This window comes from Myotis yumanensis, unplaced genomic scaffold (genome assembly GCF_028538775.1).
Source record: "Myotis yumanensis isolate MYYU_CA2020_CCGP unplaced genomic scaffold, mMyoYum1.0.hap1 SCAF_2, whole genome shotgun sequence".
NCBI lineage: Eukaryota > Metazoa > Chordata > Mammalia > Chiroptera > Vespertilionidae > Myotis > Myotis yumanensis.
In genome coordinates, this window is record NW_027223753.1 from 114,120,102 (window position 1) to 114,145,217 (window position 25,116).

At 39.6% G+C, this 25,116-nt stretch overlaps 1 protein-coding gene across 6 annotated transcripts in view; it reads left to right on the forward strand.

The window, feature by feature from the left end:
* EIF2A (eukaryotic translation initiation factor 2A) overlaps positions 1 to 25,116 on the forward strand; it is a 72,358-nt gene that overhangs the window by 12,116 nt on the left and 35,126 nt on the right. The window contains exons 2-6 of one of the 6 annotated variants that reach the window (XM_070405965.1): positions 2,539 to 2,608; positions 18,088 to 18,162; positions 21,811 to 21,929; positions 23,428 to 23,527; positions 23,837 to 23,919. In XM_070405965.1, the coding sequence (XP_070262066.1) occupies positions 2,539 to 2,608; positions 18,088 to 18,162; positions 21,811 to 21,929; positions 23,428 to 23,527; positions 23,837 to 23,919 (447 nt within the window). The remainder of the gene's footprint in view (positions 1 to 2,538; positions 2,609 to 18,087; positions 18,163 to 21,810; positions 21,930 to 23,427; positions 23,528 to 23,836; positions 23,920 to 25,116) is intronic. The other 5 variants (XM_070405966.1, XM_070405967.1, XM_070405968.1 and 2 more) reach the window with 5 other exon arrangements.

A 25,116-nucleotide genomic window follows, 5' to 3' on the forward strand; every position in this document is an offset into this window, starting at 1 on the left:
GCAAAAGACAAAGAGAGAATCTTAAAAGCAGCAAGAGAAAGAGACTCAATTACCTACAAGGGAATACCCATACGACTGTCAGCTGATTTTTCAACAGAAACTTTGCAGGCCAGAAGGGAATGGCAAGAAAAATTCAAAGTGCTGAATACCAAGAACCTACAACCAAGATTACTTTATCCAGCAAAGCTATCATTCAGAATTGAAGGTCAGATAAAGAGCTTCACAGATAAGGAAAAGCTAAAGGAGTTCATCACCACTAAACCAGTATTATACGAAATACTGAAAGGTATCCTTTAAGAAGAGGAAGAAGAAAAAGGTAAAGATACAAATTGTGAACAACAAACATGCATCTATCAACAAGTGAATCTAAGAATCAAGTGAATAAATAATCTGATGTACAGAATGAACTGGTGATTATAATGAATCAGGGACATAGAAAGGGAATGGACTGACTATTCTTGGGTGGGGGGGAAGGGGAATGGGAGATGCAGGAAGAGACTGGACAAAAATCGTTCACCTATGGATGAGGACAGTGGGTGGGGAGTGAGGGCGGAGGGTGGGGCGGGAACTGGAAGGAGGGGAGTTATTGGGGGGGGGGGGGGGAAGAGGAACAAACGTAATCTGAACCATAAAGATTTAATTAAAAAAAAGAAAAAAAAAGATTTTGAGTTGTTATTTGTAAAAGTTACTTGAAAAATTAAGCTGATACAAAGAAAATTGAACTTAGACTCAGCTTCTAATTCTGTTTCCAACATCAACACATTCTGAAAATGAGATTAAATATGTAAAAATAGCTCTGGCCAGGTAACTCAGTTGGTTAGAGCCATTATCCTAATATGTGGAGGTTGCAGGCTTGATTCCTGGTCAGGGCACACACAAGAAGCAACCAATAAATTCATAAATAAGTGTAACAACAAATTGATGTTTCTCTCTCCCTCTCTCTCTCTCTCTAAAAATCAATCAATAAATATTTATAGAAATGTGAAAATATAACACTAAAATCACTTTTTTCGTTTGAATGAAGGAATACAAGTATGAATGTTGTATCTCAGTGTACTTGCATATCCTATATAATAAAGAGCTAATATGCAAATGGTTGTCACACCCGCATGCCCTCACGCTAGAACTGCTCAGACACTCAACAGTGGGGAGAGAGGAATGGGGACCAGCCAGGCACAAATGAGCTGGGGAGAGAGTAGTAGGGTCCAGCCAGGAAGAAATGAGCTCATGAGAGAGGAATGGGGACCAGCCAGGCACAAATGAGCTGGGGAGAGAGTAGTAGGGTCCAGCCAGGAAGAAATGAGCTCATGAGAGAGGAATGGGGACCAGCCAGCCTGTGGCCCGGGAGAGGGACAAGCCGCCCACCCCACGGTCCCGGGCACCAGCGGCTGTGCCTGTGCCTCCCGCCCGGAGAGAGACAAGCCACCCGCCCTGCGGTCCCAGGTGCCTGCAGCTGGGGCCCAGGCAAAACTGCCTGCCCATGGTCCCCTGCGGCTGTGGCCGGCCCAGGTGAAGCTGGCTCGGGTCCTGGGTGCCTGGAGAGAAGCCCGGGTCCCACGTGCCTGCGAACAGCCAGAGGGAGGGAAGCCCGGGTGCTGGGTGATGCAGCGGCGGTTAGGGGTGATCAGGCCAGCAGGGGAGCAGTTAGGGGCGATCAGACCGGTAGGGGAACAGTTATGGGCGATCAGGCGGGCAGAGGTGGTTAGGATCAATCAGGCAGGCAGGCAGAGGGGTTAGGGGCGATCAGGCAGGTAAGCAGGCGAGCAGTTAGGAGCCAGCGGTCCTGGATTGTGAGAGGCAGTCGGACATCCCTTGGGGGGGTCCCGAATTGGAGAGGGTGCAGGCCAGGCTGAGGGACCCCCCCTTATACAAATTTCGTGCACCGGGCCTCTAGTATTTCTTATAAAATAGTAAAAGTGGATTTATTGAAGTAATCTCCTTAGAGGCTAAATGAATATGCTTTATAGGAAAAGAAATGAGGGGTATTACCTGTCTTATTTTGAACTACTGTAACAAATTGAGTAGCTTATAAACAACAAATTTATTTCTCACAGTTCTAGAGGTTGGAAGTCTGAGATCAGGGTGCCAGCATGGTTGGGTTCTAGTGAGGGCCCTACTCCAGGTTGTAGACTACCAACTACTTATTGTGTCCTGACATGGCAGAGAGCTAGCTAGCTCTCTAGGCTCTTCTTACAAGAGCACTAATCCATCCCATTTATGAGAGCTCTGCCCTTGTGATCTAACTACCTCCCAAAGACCCCACCTTCAAATTCACCTTGGGATTAGGGTGTCAGCTTGAGGATTTGGGGTGAACACAAACATTCAATCTATTGCATTACCTATTTATTCTCAGCAGTTATATGATTTCATGCAATAGGGTAAGAAAATTGTGCCCTTTTCACACTAACATTCTATAAGTCTAAGAAATGTTTCATAATTTTATTAATATTTTGACGGAAAGCTTTTTGTTTCTTAAGACATTTGTGGTAACTATTTATTAACAAAGTCATGGTGATTCTTTTCATTTTATTTCTTTAGTCCGAGGATCAGAAGGACTGTACATGGTGAATGGACCACCACATTTTACAGAGAGTACAGTGCTTCCAAGGTATGGTTTGAGTGATGTTAGCTGGAACTATGTAATACACTCTAAATTACTTTTGTTGTTGTTATATTCTGAGAAGGAGAAAAAACGGCTAGTTTCTTGTGGCACATTGTATTATATTAACAGAAGTTGGAAAGAATGCATGTATTCTATCAAGAAAAATGATCTTTAGATTTGAAAATAATAGCTTAAGCATGTTTAAAAGAAAAGGTGTAGACCAGTGGTTCTCAACCTGTGGGTTGTGACCCCTTTGGGTTCGCCTAAGACCATCGGAAAACACATATGTAATTACATATTGTTTTTGTGATTCATCACTATGCTTTAATTATGTTCAATTTGTAACAATGAAAATACATCCTGCATATCAGATATTTACATTACTATTCATAACAGTAGCAAAATTACAGTTATGAAGTAGCAACGAAAATAATTTTATGGTTGGGAGTCACCACAACATGAGGAACTGTATTAAAGGGTCGTGGCATTAGGAAGGTTGAGAACCACTGGTGTAGACAATAGTGTAATTGAGATCAACCACTACCTTTGAAGAATTTTGTCTTAGAGAATGAGGAAAAACTTACAAAAAACACTGCTTATAATTTTCATGAAATCACAGAATGAAGAAGGTATAATAAAGGAAGGAAAGAATGAATATGTATATAATAAAAGCCTAAGTGACCTTTACAGTGGAACGACCAGAATGATCGGTCACTATGATGTGCATTGACCACCAGGGGGCAGATGCTCAGCGCAGGAGCTGCCCCTGGTGGTCAGTGCCAGAAGCCAGGCTGGCGGCTGGCAAGCGCAGCGGTGGTGATGGGACCCTCTCCTGCCTCTGTGGCAGTGCTGAGGAGCAGTGAGCCGAGTAGTAAGGAGCAGCGAGCAGGCGGCAGTAAGGAGCAAGGGGTCCTGGACTGCAAGAGGGCGCAGGCTGGGCTGAGGGATCCCCCCTCCCCCCTCCAGTGCACGAATTTCATGCACCGGGCCTCTAGTATATATATAATATACAACTAAAATAGGTATAGATGTATTTTTCTCAAAAAGGAACAATGAATGGGCAAACCAAAAATGAACCAAAGTGATTATCTATAGGTGGAAAGAGAATTACAGGACTCAAGGGATAGGTCTGTGAAAGAACTTTGGTGTATATATAGTTTTGACTTTGGACCATGGTATTGTTTTAAATTTAAGAAAAATAATAAAATGGAAACAAGTGAACCTTGCTTTATGTTAAGTGGGTAGCATAACTAAATGATGACCTGAAAAATTCTTAAATGCATTTAATGGTTTTATTAACACAAAGTTGATACTATCATTTTAAATGTATTATAGGATAAAACAGTGTTATTAAGGAACCAAGATTTCCAACATAACAGCATTTGTCAATATGAATTCGTGATTTTTAAAAAAATTAATTTTATTCATGATTTTTTTTCATAAAATCACTTGTACTTCCTAGTTTTGTCCACTGAAAAAGTCTAGAAATAGTGATAACCTAGTGGCAGAGAATACCTCTGCATCACAGATTGTAATCTCTAAACACCATTCTTCACTAAAATGACCTGTGTCTTAGAGAAGTGGCTGACTCCAGGTCTAGGACAGAAAATTTGCAAGTTGAGCTAGAGACATCTAGTGCCTGAAAGCAAGGAAGCTATAAAAGACTAATAAGTTTTGTTAAAGGATCATAGAAGTCAACTTGAAGGAGTTCACTCCAGCCTAAGATGGGAAAGTTTGAGCATTCAAAAGAATTATGACTGACCTGGCCAGGTGGCTCAGTTGGTTAGAGTGTCCTCCCATACAAAAAAGTGGTGAGATGGATTCCCGGTTAGGGCACATATCTGGGTTTGCAGGTTTGATCCCCGATTGGGCCATGTGCAGGAGGCAACTTATTAATATTTTTCTGTCACATTAGTGTTGTTCTTTCTTTCTCTCTCCCTTCTTCTCTCTCTAAAATCAATTTTTAAAAACATTTTTTAAAAAGAAGAATTATGACTAAAAGGATTAAGACATGTCAGGTATATAAACACTTGCCCCAAAACCCTTCCTCTAAAACTTATTGGTCAACAATTAAAGATTGATGTGGTTCTCGGTCATTACTTTGAAAATCTATAATAATAAAAGTGTAATATGCTAATTAGACTAGACGTCCTTCCGGACGACCTTCTGGACGAAGCCAGGGCTGCAAGGGAAGCCCAGGTCCTGGTGCCTGCCAGTGGCTGGAGGGAAGCCCCGGTCCCGGGTGACAGAGGGAAGCTGGTGCTGGCAGCCAGGGGAAAGAAGGCCTACTTTTGCACGAATTTCGTGCATCGGGCCTCTAGTTGATCAATAAAAAGAAATTAGCATTTATCTTACCTTTTCTGTAAAACTTTTTCAGAGTAACCAAATTGTTGATGAGGATAACTTTTGTAAAGAAGAATTCCAGTAATGTAAAAGGAGTGATGGGATTAGACCATCACTTTTTGATGATTCTAAAAAAATCAGTAGTTCTAAAACTTTAGCATGCATCAGAAACATCTGAAGAGCTTGTTTAAACACAGATTGCTGATCTCTTCTCAGATTTTCTTTTTTTCTTTAATCTTTATTGTTGAGAGTATTACAGATATCCCTCTTTTTTGCCCCATGTTCCCCCACCACCCGGTTCCCACCCAACTCCAGGCCTTTGCCACCCTATTGTTTCTGTCCATGGGTAATGCATATATGCATATAAGATCTTTGGTTAATCTCTTCCCGTCCCCTCACCCGTTTCCCTCTGAGAATCGTTAGTCTGTTCCATTTCCGTGCCTCTGATTCTATTTTATTCACCAGTTTATTCTGTTCATTAGATTTCTTGTTCGTTTATTTTGATTTTTAGATTCAATTGTTGATGATATGTATTTATAACCATTTTATTATTCATATTTTTTATCTTTTTTTGTTCTTCCTCTTCCTTTTCTTTTTTTTTTTTTTATAAATCTTTATTGTTCAGATTATTACATTTGTTCCTCTTTTTTCCCCCCATAACTCCCCTCCTTCCAGCTCCCACCCCACCCTCCACCCTCACTCCCCACCCACTGAGTTCATCCATAGGTGCATGATTTTTGTCCAGTCACTTCCCGCATCTCCCACACCCCTTTTCCCCCAAGAATAGTCAGTCCATTCCCTTTCTATGTCCCTGATTCATTATAGTCACCAGTTCATTCTGTACATCAGGTTATTTATTCACTTGATTCTTAGATTCATTTGTTGATAGGTGCATATTTGTTGTTCATAATTTGTATCTTTACCTTTTTCTTCTTCTTCCTCTTCTTAAAGGATACCTTTCAGCATTTCATATAATACTGGTTTGGCGGTGATGAACTCCTTTAGTTTTTCCTTATCTGTGAAGCTCTTTATCTGACCTTCAATTCTGAATGATAGCTTTGCTGGATAAAGTAATCTTGGTTGTAGGTTCTTGGTATTCAGCACTTTGAATATTTCTTGCCATTCCCTTCTGGCCTGCAAAGTTTCTGTTGAGAAATCAGCTGACAGTCGTATGGGTACTCCCCTGTAGGTAATTGAGCCTCTTTCTCTTGCTGCTTTTAAGATTTTCTCTTTGTCTTTTGCTCTTGGCATTTTAATGATGATGTGTCTTGGTGTGGTCCTCTTTGGATTCCTTTTGTTTGGGGGTTCTCTGCGCTTCTTGGACCTGTAAGTCCATTTCTTTCTCCAGATGGGGGAAGTTTTCTGCCATTATTTCTTGAAATAGGTTTTCAATATCTTGCTGTCTCTCATCTTCTGGCACTCCAATAATTCTGATATTAGTGCGCTTAAAGCTGTCCCAGAGGCTCCTTACACTATCTTCACACTTTCGGATTGTTTTTTCATTTTGCTTTTCCAGTTGGGTGTTTTTTGTCGAATCTTTGGTTTGATTCTTGTGCTCCTCTGGTCTGCTATTGGGTATAATATTCTTTATTTCAGTCCGTGTATGCTTACTTTCTAATTTCTTTATCGTAGCATCGAGGGTCTCATTAGTTTTCGTGAGGCTCTGCACAAATTTATGGCAAGCCCTCAAAATTGCGATTCTTAGCTCCATATCCTCCATTTCTGTCATGTTTTTTTGTCTCCGCATCTTTTATGCTTTCTTGGTGCACCCCCTTGTGGTCTCTGTGCGCAGTCTTGTTCTAGCCAAGCCTTAATTGTTGTAGTTAACACTAGAGGGATTTGACCACCAGGCCGACTGGCTGTGGAAATCAGCTGTGGGAAATCTTCAGTCCTCAGGGGAGGCGCTAGTCCAGCCCTTGCCTGAGGCGATCGGCAAATGGCTGTGCGCAGGGTTTGGGCGGGGCGGGCTCAACAGGGCGGGGGGAGGGAGCAGCTATGGCCACTCTCAGTCCGTCCCCAGGGGCTCTGCCTCTCTGTCCCAGCAATCGCTGCAAATCTCGGAGGGGCCGTAGCCAGACAGTCCCGCTTCTCCCGTTTGAGTCTGGGTCCCTAGAGACTCGCCCGGATCTGTAGCCCAGGGTCTGAGACTCGCTCCTGATTGAAAACGACAATCGCGCCCTCAGCCGCCAGCCCGCTTTGCGCGCGCACCCTCACCACCGCACCGCCGTACCTTTAAATTTTCTACACTGCGCCTCCGCTGAGCGTCGGAATGCTGTTGTTTCTGCTTCTAGTTGAAGAGACTCTCCTCAGCCAGCCTTCCCGTGGTTCTGGTTGATGTCCGCTCCGACTTTTAGTTGTATTTTTGAAGTGGTTGTCCACGCGGCAGTCTCCGGTGTTTACCTATGCCGCCATCTTCCTCCTCTTCCTTTTCTTAAAGAATACCCTCCAACATTTCATGTAATACTGGTTTGGTGGTGATGAACTCCTTTAGCTTTTTCTTGTCTGTGAAGCTCTTTATCTGACATTCAATTCTAAATGATAGCTTTGCTGGGTAGAGTAATCTTGATTGTAGGTCCTTGCAATTCATCACTTTGAATATTTCTTGCCACTCCCTTCTGGGCTGCAGTTTCTGTTAAGAAATCAGCTCACAGTCATATAGATGCTTCTTTGTAGGTAACTAACTGCTTTTCTCTTGCTGTTTTTAAGATTCCCTCTTTGTCATTATCCCTTGGCATTTTAATTATGATGTGTCTTGGTGTGGGCCTCTTTGGGTTCCTCTTGTTTGGGACTCTGTGTTTCTGGACTTGTAAGTCTATTTCTTTCACCAGGTAGGGGAACTTTTCTGTCATTTCTTCAAGTAGGTTTCCAGTATCTTTCTCTCTCTCTCTCTTCTTCTGGCACCGCCATAATGCAAATGTTGGTATGCTTGGAATTCTTCCAGAGGCTCCTAACATCAAGCATGTCAAACTTGTGTGGTTCATGGGCCGTATGCAGCCCACAATGAATATTTTTGCGGCCCAGCCAATATAACGATATGTAAGAAACGTTTTAATAAAAATTTCATAACTTAATTTTTACAATATCCTATTATACATAATCTATACTAATAAAAACCTAGGTGGCCCTTGCACATGACATCATCACAAGATGGCCACCATCTATACTGTCTATACCAGGGGTGGGCAAACTTTTTGACTCGAGGGCCACAATGGGTTCTTAAACTGGACCGGAGGGCTGGAACAAAAGCATGGATGGAGTGTTTGTGTGAACTAATATAAATTCAAAGTAAACATCATTACATAAAAGGGTATGGCCTTTTTTTTTTTAGTTTTATTCATTTCAAATGGGCCGTAGTTTGCTCACGGCTGGTCTATACTAATAAAAGCCTAGGTGGCCCTTGCATGCTATGTCATCACAAGATGTCCCCACGCACAGTGGAGGCGGGGCCCGGTGGCTGCTCCTGTTCTGGCATCTCCGCCGCCTCGTGCGGAGGAGGTGAGTCCCGGTGGAGGAGGCAGCTCGTGGTAGTAGAGGGCAGTTGGGGGCGATTGGGCTGGCAGGGAAGCAGTTAGGCGTCAATCAGGCCGGCAGGCGAGCGGTTAGGAGCCAGAAGTCCCAGATTGTGAGAGGGATGTCTGTGGAGTCCCAGATTGGAGAGAGTGCAGGCTGGGCTGAGGGACATCCACCCCCCCCCCCCCCCCCCCCCAGTGCATGAATTTTGTGCACCTGGCCACTAGTTATTAATAACAAACTACAACATTCACTAATGTCTGATAACTATAATCGGGTTGCACTCATTTCTCTTACTTGCCTTATGTGCAGGCACACCATTTCTCTCCACTAATACTAGTAGCAAATATTTTAGCAGCCGATTGCCATGTCTTTAGTCTTGGACTGACTTGTTTGTTGTGCGCAACAGGAAATATTTCGCTTTCAGAGAACAAGAAAAATAGGTTTATTTGCATTACACTTACTAATTTGTGCAGTTAATCAGTGTCTGGTAAGTCAATGTTCAAGAAAAAATATTAATTTTTATTAAAATGTTCTATTATTTTATGTTAAGGATTACTCCTTTATTTCAGCCCTTTGTATTCAGCATGTCTCTATCGAAATAAACCTACGTTTCTATGAAAATTGAAGCTTTTGTTTTTTTTGCGGCCCACATCAACTTAAACCTTGTTTATTTGGCCCATGTCAGCCTTTCAGTTTGATATGCTTGTCTTACACTATCTTCATATTTTTGGATTCTTTTTTTTTTTTTTTTTTTTTTTTAATATATTTTTATTGATTTTTTACAGAGAGGAAGGGAGAGAGAGAGAGAGAGTTAGAAACGTCAATGAGAGAGAAACATCGATCAGCTGCCTCCTGCACATCTCCTACTGGGGATGTGCCCGCAACCCAGGTACATGCCCTTGACCGGAATCGAACCTGGGACCTTTCAGTCCACAGGCCGACGCTCTATCCACTGAGCCAAACCGGTTCCGGCTGGATTCTTTTTTCTATATGCTCTTCTGATTGGGTGTTTTTTGCTTCCTCATATTTCAAGTTATTGATTTGATTCTTGGGATACTCTTCTGTTGAGCCCCTGTATATTATTCTTTATTTCAGTCAATATATGCTTAATTTCTGACTGGTTCATTTTCCCATTTTTTTGGCATTCTCACTAAGATCCTTGAAAGTCTCACTTAGTCCCTTGAAAGTCTCATGAAGATTCTTGAGTAACCTTATAACTGTGGTTTTGAACTCTACATCCAGTAGTTTGCTTTCTTCTATTTCTGTCATTTGTTACATGTTTCTTTGTCTCCACATTTTGGCTGCTTCTCTGTGTTTGTTTGTATGTATTGGGTAGAACTGCTATGTGTTCTTGAGTTGGTAGAGTGGCCTTGTGTAGTAGGTGTCCTAAAGAGCCCAGTCACCTGAGCTGGGCACTCTAAGTGTGCCTCTTTGTGGGCTCTGTGCACAGTCTTATAGTTGAGATTTGATTGCTGGCATCACTGGGAGGAATTGACCTCCCAGCCAATTGGCTGTGAGGACCAACTGCGATTTCAGTGGAAGAACTTCTGTGCAGGAGATACTCCTATGGAGCAGGACTTGTTTCAGTGGGGCTTTGGGGCTCACTGTGTCTGCCCCTTGAATGTGTTGTTTGTGGATGTGTATTGTTATAATCTGGTATGGCCTGACACTGACCACTGGGTGCACTGGTTCTTGAGTCTCTAGGGCTGTGCAAAGTTAGCCACTGCCTGGGGCTATATGGCAGGAGCTACAGACAGATCTGTAGATTCCTCCTATTTATATCGTGGTTGTAAGTCCCCAGGGGAGGCCAAGCTGTGAAGCAATGCAGGCTGGTGCTAGAGCCAGGTCTTGAGCCTTTTATTGATAGATTTGGGGCTCCTGGCCCAGCTGTAGTTTGTTTGAGAGAGTTTAGTAAAGTGTGAAGCCAGGGCAAGGACAGGCCATTTATATGCAAAAGCTGCTGCATACAGGTTGGGTGGGGCTGCAAATTGGATGGGCCGGGGTCTCAGGGAATCACCAGGGTGGAGCAAACAGAAATGGCTGCCAACCAGCCCTGCGACCTGGGAGTTCCCAGCATGGGAACAATGACCCCTGCAAGCATGTCTTTCAGGGAGAAAACTGCCCCTGATTTTCTGCCCCAATGCCAGACTTTGCAGTTCCTCCTCGTATGTGTCTGTGTCCCCTAGAGCCTCGCCCTGTTGCTGGAGCTCAGAGGAAGCAGGACCTTGTTAGTTCAGTTCATGTGCCAGCCCTTTAAGAGGAACAGATGGGTCTCCAGCATCCTCTGTGTCACTTAGCCACAATCCCTGCTGGTTTTTACAGCCCATAGTTATGGGTACTTCTTTTCCTAGTGCTGAGATCCTGTGCTGGGTGTCTGGTGTGGGACTGGGACCCCTTGCTCCTTACAGGGGCCTCCACATAGAAGATTTCCCTCCCGATTAAAAAAGTGGTACACGTGGGTGCTGGTACAGCCCGTTCTGTGCCTCTGCTCCTCCTACCATCCTCAGAGTGTTTACTTCTCTAGATGTAGGACTTCCATTCAGCCAGCTTTCAGGCATTCTGGGTGATGGTGGTTCTGTATTTTAGATGTAATTTTGATGTGGTTGTGAGAGGCACTGTGGTTGTGAGTACACATGTTTATCTTGGTTCTCCCCAGATTTTCTGATTTATTAAATCTGAGGTGGGGCCCAAGAAGTGGAATTTTTGTTGTTGTTGTTAATCCTCAGGTGATTTGAAAAGCACTACTGTAGACAACAGGAATCTGTGCCAAAGTTTTTGTGCTGCACTTCGTTGCCGTATGCAGTCTAAAGCTTCAAGAATGAGGGGGATAGGAAATGAGCTAAAGAAGTGAAAGCAAATATGGTATGGGGTACACTGAGCGGACCACAGATTTCCAGAGCACAGCCAGGTTGCTTGGTAATGCAGAATGTCTCCAAAGAGGCTATATGAAACCACTGTGCTTCCAAACAATCTGCTGTGGAGAAGGGTAAGAAGTATATCTACAGCCACAGTTTCTCTTGGTGTGTTAGGGTTGTATCTGAATGCCAGAGCTCCTCTTCCTGCTACTGCATTTGGCATAATGGAAGCCATGCTGAAATATGGCCCTCACTCCTGAAGAGTCTGAGACAACCAGTGGTGTTAGGAGATGAGGTGGTCTCTTCATTGAATAGCTGATGCCTGGGAGCTGGAAAGGTTAGGTGGGTCTGAGAAGGCACATAATGAGTCCAGTACAATCTCAGCATCATTAAGAGTAGAACAAGGAGGCATTATGACATGGTAAAGGGTGTCCCAAAATTCACGCAAGATTTGAATTTTGCGTGAGCATTAACAACAACAAAAAATAAAAGCCTAATTTTACTTGGTTTATTGAATCAGATTCTAATATCTGTTGCCCTTTGATTTCAATCCCTTCAATTTGATAAGCATTACTAAGTACCAATTATGGCCCAGGAGGAGGGACAATGAAGACCAATGAAGACCACGGCTTTGCATATGTGCCAGCAAAGCCGTGGAGGCCATTTACCCGATGTGCTATTCCATACATAACACTACACTGTATACTTTATGAATCAATAAAAAATTTACAATTTTTTAATTATAAACCTGTGTTTTCTATCAAAATTACTTCTTGCGTGAATATTGGGACACCCTTTACTTACCTTCTATGAAGGTAGAAAACAACAACAAAACCTGGCTCTAATGAAGCTTTTGGATGAATGGTTCTCAGATTTATTGGATATTTATTGAATGACGTGAGGAGCTTTTAAAAAACCACATATTCAGTACCAGGTATTAAATGATAGTAAGGAATTATTGTTGATATTGTGAGATGAAGTGGCATGATGGTGAATATGTTTTTTAAAATGTCCTCATAATTTAGAGATGTATACTAAACTATAGGGTAAAATGATATGAGATTGGTTTTGCTTTAAAATATTCTGGCATTGAGGTGAGGGAACCAAGATGGTGGCATAGGTAAAGCTGGTACCGCCTCCCACAACCACATCAAAATTACATCTAAAATACAGAACAACCATCATTTAGAACCACCTGAAATCTGGCTGAATGGAAGTTCTACAACTAAAAAAGAGAGTACATTGAGACTGATAGGAGGGGTGGAGGCACAGAACAGGCTGGTCACCCATGTGTGGCATGTTTTTAATCAGGAGGGATATCCCAGCTGCAGAGGCCTCCCATGAGAAGCAAGGGGTCCCAACCCCATACCAGACCCCCAGCCCAGGATCCCAGAGCTGGGAAGTTAAGGGTCCCCCTAACTTCATACTGTAAAAGCCAGCCTGGATTGTGTCTGAGTGACACAGAACTGCTGGAGCCTCAGGCAGTTCTTACATGATTCTGCTTCCAGGCAGTGGCTTGGGGGATCCAGGGACATATGAGGAGGAACTGGACTGTCTGGCATCAGGGCAGGAACTTGGGGGTGACTTTCTCCCAAATGGGGGTGCTCACAGGGGTCATTGTTTCTGTGCTGGGACCTACCCTGTCACAGAGCTGACTGGCAGCCATATCTGAGTTTCCATCAGCATGGCCCACACTGTTTGCTCCGCCCTGGTGATTCCCTGAGACCCCACCTCATTCAATTTGCAGCCCCACCGAAGCTGTTGGCAGTGGCTTTTCCATATGAACAGCCTGTCCTGGTGCAGGCTTCAGACCTTGCTAAAACCTCTCAAACAAGCAGCAGCTGGTGTCAGCATGCCCCAAATCTATCAGTAAAAGGCCCAAAACCCAGCACTAGCACCAGCCTGCATTGCTTAATAGCTGGGCCTCACCTGGGCAGTTCCAAGCTCAATACAAGTAGCATCCATCTGAAGATCCCTCTGTAGCTCCTGCCTTGTGGCCCTAAGCAGTGGCTGATTTTGCATCTCCTGGAGGCCCCAGAGCCAGTGCACACAGTAGATAGCTTCAGACCATATCAGATTATAATTCTAAACATCCACAAGCAACGCACTCAAGAGGCAGACTCAGTGAGCATCAAAGCCCCACTGAAGCAAGTCCTGCTCTATAGGAGTGTCTCCTTTACAGAAGCTGTTCCACTCTAGTTGCAGCTGGTCCTCACAGCCAACTGCCCTGGAGGTCAATTCTTCCCAGTGATGCCAACAGCAGTCAGGGCTCAACTACAACAAGACTGTGCACACAGCCCACAAAGGGGAATACCTTAAGTTCCCAGCTAAGGAGACTGGGGAGGCTGAGCTACTGGGCCCTATAGGACACCCAACTACACAAGGCCACTCAGCCAATTCCAGGAGATGTAGCAGCTCTACCTAATGCATAGAAACAAATGAAAGAAATGGAAGTAAGCAAACTACTGGACACAGAGTTCAAAACAATGGTTCTAAGTTTACTCAAGGATCTTAATGAGAGCCTCAAGGGACTTAATGAGAGCTTCAAGGGACCTAGTGAGACTTTTAAGGATCTTAATGAGAATCTGAGACATGAAAAAGGACCAGTCAGAAATAAAACATACAGTAACTGAAATAAAGAATAATTTACAGGTATTCAACAGTAGAATAGAGCATCCGGAGAATCAAATCAATTATTTAGAATATGAGGAAGCAAAAAAATACCCAATCAGAAGAGCAAAAGAAAAATGAATCCAAAAATATGAAGATAGTATAAGGAGTCTCTGGGACAACTTCAAGCATACCAACATTCGCATTATGAGGGTGCCAGAAGGAGAAGAGAAAGAGCAAGGTATTGAAAACCTATTTGAAGGAATAATGACAGAAAAATTCCCCTACCTGGTGAAAGAAATAGACTTACAAGTCCAGGAAGCACAGAGAGTCCCAAACAAGAGGAACCCAAAGAGGCCCACACCAAGACACATCATAATTAAAATGCCAAGGGATAATGACAAAGAGGGAATCTTAAAAACAGCAAGAGAAAAGCAGTTAGTTACCTACAAAGAAGCATCTATATGACTGTGAGCTGATTTCTCAACAGAAACTGCAGCCCAGAAGGGAGTGGCAAGAAATATTCAAAGTGATGAATTTCAAGGACCTACAACCAAGATTACTCTACCCAGCAAAGCTATCATTTAGAATTGAATGTCAGATAAAGAGCTTCACAGACAAGAAAAAGCTAAAGGAGTTCATCACCACCAAACCAGTATTACATGAAATGTTGGAGGGTATTCTTTAAGAAGAGGAAGAAGAACAAAAAAAGATAAAAAATATGAATAATAAAATGGCCATAAATACATATTATCAACAATTGAATCTAAAAATCAAAATAAACGAACAAGAAATCTAATGAACAGAATAAACTGGTGAATAAAATAGAATCAGAGGCATGGAAGCATGGAACAGACTGACAGATCTCAGAGGGACATGGAGAGGGGAGGCAGTAAGAGATTAACCAATGATTTTATATGCATATATGCATTGCCTATGGACACAGACAATAGGGTGGTGAAGGCCTGGAGCAGGGTGGGAACCGGGCGGAGGGGGCCATTGTGGGAGGTAGGGCAATGGGGACATCTCTAATAATCTTAAAAATAACGATTTTGTTTTAAATTAAAAAAAAATATTCTGGCATTAAATATAAAGGTAGGGAGTAATTCAATAAAATTGGCCATGAGATAATTATTTAAGCTTGGTGATAAGTACATTGGTGGGTTATCATACTCTTTCTCTTTTTTTTGTATGTATATTTTAAGTTTTTCATTTAAAAGATTATACCAGAAGGCCCTAGCAAGTTTGGCTTAGTGGATAGAGCATTGGCCTGTGAACTGAAGGGTCTGGGGTTTGATTCTGGTCAAGGGCACATGCCCGGGTTCTGGGCTCAATCCCCAGTAGGAGGAGTGCAGGAGGCAGCCACTCAATGATTCTCTCTTATCATTGATATTTCTCTCTCCCTCACCCTTCCTCTCTGAAATCAGTAAAAATATGTTAAAAATAAGTAAATGATTATATCAGATGGAAATAGACAAAATTGCCCAATTGCCAAGATTGAAAAAAAGAATTAAATTCTGGATTCTGTAATCTAGTAAGCTTGCTTTGAACCTTAAACACTATTCTAGAATAAGTTATTAAAAGGACAGTTTATAATCATGATATAAAGGGCTGATTATTAGAATCAAAAAGAGCTTGCTAAGAACAAATTGGTGTTTTTTTTAATGACTTTAATTTTTTTTTAAATATATTTTTATTGATTTCTGAGAGAAAGGAAGAGGGAGAGAGAGATAGAAACATCAATGATGAGAGAGAATCATGGATCGGCTGCCTCCTGCAAGTCCTCCACTGGGGATTGAGCCCACAACCCGGACATATGCCGTTGACCAGAATTGAACCTGGGACCTTTCATTTTCCAGGCTGATGCTCTATTCACTGAGCCAAACCGGCTAGGGCAGTGGTCGGCAAACTTCGGCCCCTTGGATGTGGCTCTTCCACAAAATACCACGTGCAGGCGCGCACGTACAGTGCGATTGAAACTTTGTGGCCACACTCAAGGGGCCTAAGAGCCGCATGTGGCTCGCGAGCCGCAGTTTGCCGACCACTGGGCTAGGGCAAGAACAAATTGTTTTAAGTTTAACTCATTTCCTTTCTGAGTAGAATTTCCAGACACGTCAGAATAAAACTATGATCATGATTTTGGCAAAGTATCTGAGAAATGATAGTCTTTTGTTGTTGTTGTTGTTGTTAGTCGTCATCCAAGGATATTTTTTCCATTGAATTTTAGAGAGTGCAAGGGAGGGAGGAGAGACAGAGAGAGAGAAACATCAGTGTGAGAGAGACTTATCAATTGGTTACCTCCTGAATGCCCCTTGACCGGGGACAAGGATCAAGCGTGCAACCGAGGTATGTGCCCTTGACTGGAATTTAACCTGGGACTGGGTCTGCGGGCCAATGTTCTATGCACTGAGCTAAACCCGCTAGGTTGACACAGTTTTTTGGGTTATATGATGATAATGACAGAATGTTTTTGGTTAAGAGCTGTGAAATCAGCTGATAAATGAGTTGATTTTAGTTTGAGGGAAGGACTATTGGTGAGCCACAGGATCTTAAGATCTCATTCAGCATTCTTTTTTTAATTATTATTATTTAATATTTTTGATTGATTTTTTTCAGCAAGGAAGGGAGAGGGATAGAGAGTTAGAAACATCGATGAGAGAGGAACATTGATCAGCTGCCTCCTGCACACCCCCCACTTGGGATATGCCCGCAACCACGGTACATGCCCTTGACTGGAATTGAACCTGGGACCCTTCGGTCCGCAGGCCGAAGCTCTATCCACTGAGCCAAACCAGTCAGGGCAGCATTCTTAATACTTAATTTAAATGATAGCTTAGGATGATGGGGGTTTTTTGTTTGTTTGTTTTTTTAAATATATTTTATTGATTTTTTACAGAGAGGGAGGGAGAGGGATAGAGAGTTAGAAACATCGATGAGAGAGAAACATCGATCAGCTGCCTCCTGCACGCCCCCTACTGGGGATGTGCCCGCAACCAAGGTACATGCCCTTGACTGGAATCGAACCTGGGACCCTTCAGTCCGCAGGCCGATGCTCTATCCAGTGAGCCAAACCGGTTAGGGCAAGATGATGTTTTATACTTCATACATTCCATTAAGCTGTAAGGAATAACTAGTGTCTTAAAAGAGAAAAATCAAGATGTAAATACATCTCTGTAGGCTAGAATAATAGACCCAAACCTGAGTGGAATTGACTATGATAATTGTAAAGTTCTGCCTTAAGATTCAGAAATGATTTTCACACTATAGGATGAAGGACATCTTGGTCATAGCTGTAAGAGATAAAAAATAATATTTTGGTAACCACAAAATGAGTATAAGCTGCCATTACTGTGTGATTGCAGAAACACAAATGTCATGTTCAGATGAATTAATGCAAAGATAATAACCTGTTTAAAAGGGGTGTAGTGGTTAGTTCTCAATGCACTGTTGTTTAATAATTCAAATATTTATTAGCCATGAAGTACTGATCTAATGTTGTGACTAAAGATGGACATCAACATGTAAACACATACACTTTCTGTTTGGATCCTCACTATCACTGGGAAATCATAGTAGCCATCTCCAGTTGAGAGATACAGTACTTAGAGTTTTAACCATTTGGTAGAATATTGCCAGAAGTCAGTGTTTTCTACAGAATCCTGCATCTGCATTTATTAAATGTGAAGATCCTCATGTTATACTTTCTGTCTCTACATATGATAAATCCAGGGGAACTTCTTAGCCACTTGAGGATATTCTATTCACCATTGTTTTTTATGCAAGTGGTCTGAGACATTCTTCACAAAGTCTCCCTTTTGAAATCCTTTGCCCTCTCAGTTTCAGGGCTGATAGCTGGTAACTTCCACATTCATTTACATTTTAGGGTTGTCACACAAACTAGATATTCACCCTAAACAGCTCCCCCCCCACCCCTTAATATTGACCAGTTGGTATAAAATAAATTTCCAGCTTACTTTAGTGTTTCTTGAAGCTGCATTTTAAGAGATAAAGTATTTTGGTAGACAAAAGCATTTTAGAATTATTTTCTAAAATTTATATAAGTTCTTAGTTATTAAATTAGTAGTAAAATTGTGAATTTTTAATCAGTTGTTTTTTTAAGTATTAATGCTTATTAATATAAACTTTTTTTATTGTCCTTTTCAGGGAATCTGGGAAAAATTGCAAAGTCTATACCTTTAGTAAGGATGGGACCTTGTTTGCCTGGGGCAACGGAGAGAAGTTAGTGTTCATTTACATAAAATTTTATGTATGTGTCATGAATGTGAAACATAACCAGCATTATTTGAGTATGTATTTGGGTGTTATTAATAAAGTCCATCTTTTGATGTCATGATGCAGTTAGGTATTATCTCCAACATAATTTCCATGGGCTAACTCCAAAGTTGTTAGTTTATACTTATATGCCCGATTCATTTGAGTTATTTAATTACTTAGAATTTAAAAGTAACATATGAGAAAGGGCAGTTAATTTCATGCTGAATAACCTGAGAGGTTGTTTTAAATAGTGCTTTCGGTTATTGGGTTTTTTAAGTTCCACAGTAACACTTAGAAAATAATTCTTGCTTGTTCAAGTACTAGAAGCCTGTTGCACGAATTCGTGCAGGGGTCGGGTCTGGCTGACCCTCCTCAATTGGGGTTGGGGAGGCCGATCAGGGGCGGGACTGGCCAGGGGGAAGGGCCATGGGCGGTTGGCCAGCCAGCCCCGCCCCCTGGTCGAACTCCAGGTAAAGGGGACAATTTGCATATTAGCCTCTTATTATATAGGATTTGTAAGGCATTCAAAAATGTTTAGTATAGCCTATTTTAATATACATAAAGTAATTGAATGTATGTTTAGTACAGTCTATATTACATAAAATAATCAGATTATAAAATTGTTCTTGCAAAAAAAAGTATTTTGATTAAATGCTCATATTTTACTAAGAAAACCAGTCCTTTTGAATTTTTCCATAATCAGTATAATATGTCAGTTAACAGAATCAAAAAGATGCCCAAATATTTGTTGCTCGGTTTAAAGTTATTTTGTTGTTGTTTTTAACCAGATATAATATCTTTTTTTAATTTCTTTATTGATTTTAGAGAGGAAGGGAGAAGGAAGGAGAGAGAGATAGAAACATCAGTGATGAGAGAGAATCATTGATTGGCTGCCTCCTGCACACCCCCTAGTGGGAATCGAGCCCGAAACCCAGGCATGTGCCGTTGGCTGGAATCGAACTTGGGACCCTTCAGTCCGTAGGCTGATGCTCTATCCACTGAGCCAAGCCAGCTAGGGCCAGATATAATATCTTAGGGTTGTTTTTTTTTAAGGGCGAAAATACATACATTAGTTCCAAAAGCACATTTTAAATGATTTTTACACAGTGGTATTATATTCTGAAGTCTTTCAACTATCAGGTCACATTGGATTAAACACATGATTTTAAAAAATTAATGCTAAAAAGATTGTACTACATTAGTTGATTCACTTTTTTAAAAAAATATATTTTTATTGATTTTTTACAGAGAGGGAGGGAGAGGGATAGAGAGTTAGAAGCATCGATGAGAGAGAAACATCGATCAGCTGTCTCCTGCACACCCCCTACTGGGGATGCTCCCACAACCAAGGTACATGCCCTTGACCGGAATCGAACCTGGGACCCTTCAGTCCGCAGGCCGATGCTCTATCCACTGAGCCAAACCAGTCAGGGCAGTTAAATATTTTTAACCTTTTATTATTAAAAATATTAAATCAGGTTTTTTATTTTTTAAGTTATTAAATCCAACCAATAAACTACTATCAAATTATTAAGTATATAATCATGTTGAGTCTTATCCACAATGTTGACAATCTCAATCTCAGCCTTAATGAAAAATGTACTGTCAAGATTTTCTTATTACTTATTTCTTTTATTTATATTTTGGTGAACCTGTTGTGGGCATTTGGCTTTTATTTTTTTTAATATTTTAATTTCTGCTATTTGAGTAATGAATTCATAGAAATTTACTGTCTAATGGGACCTACCATACTTCTTTTCATTGTCTGTTATCTTTTTGTGGTAACCCTATCCTGTTAGCTTAGAGTTTATTGAGTAATCTCTTTTTACCTTGGTAGTTATTATAATTATTTTATCTATTTCACATCTCCACTTGGCTTTCTCTTGGGTTCAACTCTGAATATTTTTTATTTTTTAAAAATATTTTTAAAAAATATTTTTATTGATTTCAGAAAGGAAGGGAGAAACCACATTAGCCAGGCATCAACTCTGAATATTTTTAATATGTCCCCATATATGTCCATCTTTTTAATAGATATTTTCTGTACCTGGTTCTAGCATTTATTTCCTTAAGTGCTGTGGCTCAAAGACATATCATGTCCCTGGGGCAGGAAAAACATGTAGTGTATGTGGTCTTTGCTGAATTCATGGTTAACTAAGTCAGAAACTCTAGGTGATTTTTCCTTAAATATGTGATTTTTAAAAAATTTTTCAACACCCTTCATTAAACATTCTAAGAATAACTATTCAAGGTTATCAGCTACAAAAAAGAAAGCTTTATGTAATTCTAAAATATGAAATTCACAGTAAGTTGCAAAAAATCTCATGTGTTAAAACAATATGCAGTAATCTTGCATTCTTACCAATTTCTGCTTATCGTGATCCAGTGTCCTCAAACTTGAGTAGAACAAAGTAACTTTAAGGAATTTCTGGAATAAAATGGATTATATCTCTCTTTTTTTTTTTGACCCCAAAGAATACATAATAGCAAGTCACTAAGCTGGTTTTAAAGGTTAACTCTGGCATTTATCAGTAGTATGATCTTGGGCAAATCATCAAATCACTTAATTTTTCATCAAATCAGTTTTACCATTTGTAAAATTGAGATGATAATACCTATTTTATAAGGTGTTGTGAGGATGAAATGAGAAAATGTGCATAAAGTGATTAGACTAGAACAGGGTACATAGGAAGCATCAAAGAAAATGGAATCTGGTACAATTATTCTAATATTTATCATTATCATACCAAAATAACTCTTACAGTCTATCTTTTCAAGACTGCTTCTAAAATTTTAATAAGCATCCAAAGTCTCTTTGCTGATTTCCTCAGGGGCTACTCAGTTTTTAACATATACTTTTTCTGCTCAGCCAGTGTGGTTCAGTGGTTGAGCAACCCATAAACCAAGAGGTCCCTGGTTCAATTCCCGGGTAGGGCACATACCTAGGTTGGAGGCTCGATCCCTAGTAGGTGGAGGTGGGGTGGGGGGGATGTGGGGGTGGGTGCAGGAAGCAGCTGACCGATGTTTTTCTCTCATCAATGTTTCTATCTCTATCCCTCTTCCTCTTTCACTAAAAATCAATAAAAACATATTTAAAACATACTTTTTCTGTGCAATGTGAGAACTAAAAAAGAAGGCAGCTTTCTACGAGCCAAAAAGAGGGCTCTCACCAGAAACCTAAGCTTCCAGCATCTTGATCGTGGACTTCTTAGCCTCCAGAACTTTAAGAAATAAATAACTGTTAGTTAAGCCAAAAATAAAAATTAAAAATTAAATAAAATATGCTTTTGTTTTAGCATCTCTGTTTTCTCTTTGGTTTGATACATCTCATCTTGTCTTTAGGTAGCTCTGTTCAATTAAAATCCTGTTGTGATTGTATCTTTCTATTAATTGCATGTAATTTTGAAACACTAGCCTTATATAGGGGCCTTTTGGTAAAATGTGTATTTTTTTTAGTTAAGGTGTTTATTGGATATTTTCTAGAACTAACTGAAAATTGATTTTATGAAAAATAGATAGAGTGATCTATATTTGAAAGAGTTAAATGTTTTTGTTAGTGCTGGCTATTGTGAAACAGTATTTTGTTGCTGAAGTAATTTCTTTTGAAACCAGAATAAATATTATCAGTGTCACTAACAAGGGACTACTGCACTCCTTCGATCTCCCTAAGACAGTTTGCCTTGAATTCTCACCAAAAAACACTGTCCTGGCAACGTGGCAACCTTACACTAGTAAGTATTTTCCAATTATAAAAATATTCTAACAGGCCCAATTCAATTCAGTGGGAAAAAATGAGAATTTATAACTTATAAGAAAGTAATTAGTCTTTATGATAGTAAATAGTGTGTAAATATTTTTAATCAACAGTGAATCTTGTATTCCCCAAATATAATGTACTTTAAGTAATTGCATAGTAGGTTAATGAAAAGATCCATCATGAAATAGAGCAAAAGAAAAAGCCAAGGGAAATTTTATAAAGTAAATAACACTGGATAGAGAAGATCTCAAAAATTAAGAATAATAATAACCTTATAAATAAAAGCATTTAAAAAAATGTTTTTATTGATTTCAGAGAGAGGAAGGGAGAAGGAGAGAGAGATAGAAACATCAATGATGAGTGAGAATCATTGATCTTCTACCTCCTGCACGCCTCCCACTGGGGATCAGACACGCATGTGCCCTGACCAGGAATCAAACCCTGACCTCTCCTGGTTCATAAGTTGATGCTCAACCATTAAGCTACACTGGCTAGGCCATGTTTCTTTTTCTAAGTAGATAACTTTGAGTACTCACGTGCCAGACACTGTGAAAGTATTTTGTTATCATCATCTTATTAACTTCTTAAATAATGTGTATCTGAATCTAAAACATGTTTCTTAAAATAAACCCCGATACCAATTCCCAGTATTTTATTACTTATCTATGAAGCATAGCTATATAAAATGTTTATGTAACATATTATATCTCTAAAAGTGTTAGACAGTGGCACACCATTACCTATTCTTGGTCATACCATACACATTTCTTAGATGTTGAATCTACTCTACTTCCTCTTTCATTTATAATGATTATTTAAAATGTTTATTTTAGCTGGCCTGTGTTGCTCAGTGGTTGAGCATCAACAATGAACCAGGTTGCAGGCTGGATCCTCAGTGGGGCATGTGCAGGAGGCATCCAGTCAATGAGTCACTCTCATCATTGATGTTTCTATCTCTCCCTCTCCCTTCTCTCTAAAATCAATAAAAATATATAAAAAATTAATTAATTAAAATAAGTAAATAAGAGAAATGTGTTCTAATTTATGTGGATATTAAGCAAAATATTATTATAGCTCCTTGTTGGATTGTAAACCTCTTGGGTGTGTTCTTCCAAGAGGCATGGACTCTCATGAATCTTCTTTTTCCAAGTAAATAAAAGGGAAATTAAAAATCATGAGTCATATAACTCAGTGTGTGACTTATAGATACAAGCTTTCATATAAGACAATTTAATTTACTTAACAGTAAACCTCACTAAACAAGAAATCTCTTTTAAGTATTCTCAGCTATCATATTGTTATGGCTTTAGGAATGGGTGAGTAAATCCATAATTAAAAATAGTGGGGAAAGTTGATTTAAAGCAACTCTCTTACTTGATCTGTGTAACTTTGTTCAAATTGTTTCTAAAAATGACATCTTTTTTACTAGTGTTAGGAGACAATTACTATAAAAAAAAATGTTTCTACTTCAGCTTCTAAAGATGGCACAGCTGGAGTTCCCAACCTACAACTTTATGATGTGAAAACTGGGACATGTTTGAAGGCTTTCATCCAGAAAAAGATGCAAAATTGGTAAGTGAATGTTTTAGAATACTTACTATTATTTACAAAATATTTTAAATATTTTCATTGTATAATACTTGTTTCTTTGGTATTGGTTTAGAAAATAACTTCTCAGACCAAAATCTAGATCTATTAAGAAATTTGTACATAGGAATGTAATAAACACTTGATCTTTCTTTTGTTTAGTATTTTGTCTATTATATATACTAAAACTATTACTAACTGACTTAAATAGTAAGCAATATCACAAACTTTAACATGTTAACATGTGCTGTTACATTCTGTTTAAATGTTTTTTATATTTTCTTTTCAATGTAGGTGTCCATCCTGGTCAGAAGATGAAACTATTTGTGCCCGAAATGTTAACAATGAAGTTCATTTCTTTGAAAATAACAATTTCAGTATGGAAAGATTTATGAAATAATTTTATTATTTACTATAAATGTATATAGTTTTTATTGCTTTATATGTATCATAGAGTTCTCTAAAATACTGTTAATATATTAATATTAATACTTTGCTGTACATTTATATACATACTATATGTAAACATAAATATATTAAAATTACTATAGTAATTCATTTGAATAACTTATAAACACTAGTGAAATTTTATAACAAAAATTTTCTTTTATAATAACTTTTTATTCCCTAAATTTCTATTAAACCAAGACATTTTAAATGTCTCTGTATTTATTTGCTATTGAAATTCTATGATACAAATGAATGTTTTATTGTGTAGAATTTGAAACATAAATTAGACACCTAGTCCCAATAACCATAAACTCATTGCCAATCCTATCTTATCCCTCTATCCATCTTCCATTCCTCTTACTCTGCTACAGCAAATCCTAGAGGTCATATAATTTTACCTATAAGCATTTCAGTATGTATCTCAGAAGATTAGGACTCTTAAATTTTTTATAACTTAGCTAAAAGACCATTATCTGTTCAGTGTTAAATTTCTAATAGTCAAAATGTTACAATTATTTTAAAACTTATAATCCAAATAAGATTTTGCACATTGCAATTAACTGATGTATCTTGTAAGTTTCTTTTAAGCTACAGGTTCCCTCTCCATCTCTTTTTTTTCCCTCTTGCAGTTTATTACTTAAACAAGCTTACTTGTCCTATGTATTTTCTCATAGTTTGAATTGTATCCCATCCTATAATTTAACTTGTTCATCTGTCCCTTATTAGTAACTCATTTGGATCCAGAGTTGGTCAATTTCACCATCTTTTCTGGGGGAGATTAGGGTAAGATTACATCATAAGACAGTATTGAACTATTTTATCAAGAAGCACATACTGTCTTACTGTCTTTAATTTTGTAGGGTTAACTGACATTAACGTTCAGTGCCTAGATCCATTATTTCATGAGTGGTTGCGAATTGGTGATATTCTGATTATCCTCCTCCTCTCTCATATTAGCTGTACTACTTCTATAAAGAGAAATTTTCTTATCTACTATTTGGTTGCCTAGTAGTACCATATATATAGGAAAGGCAGGATCAATATTCTTTCCTTTTATCACTTTTGAAAGAATGAGTTCTTTCTCTGGCAATCTTCATTGCAACCAATTGTTCCCCTGTGTCCCC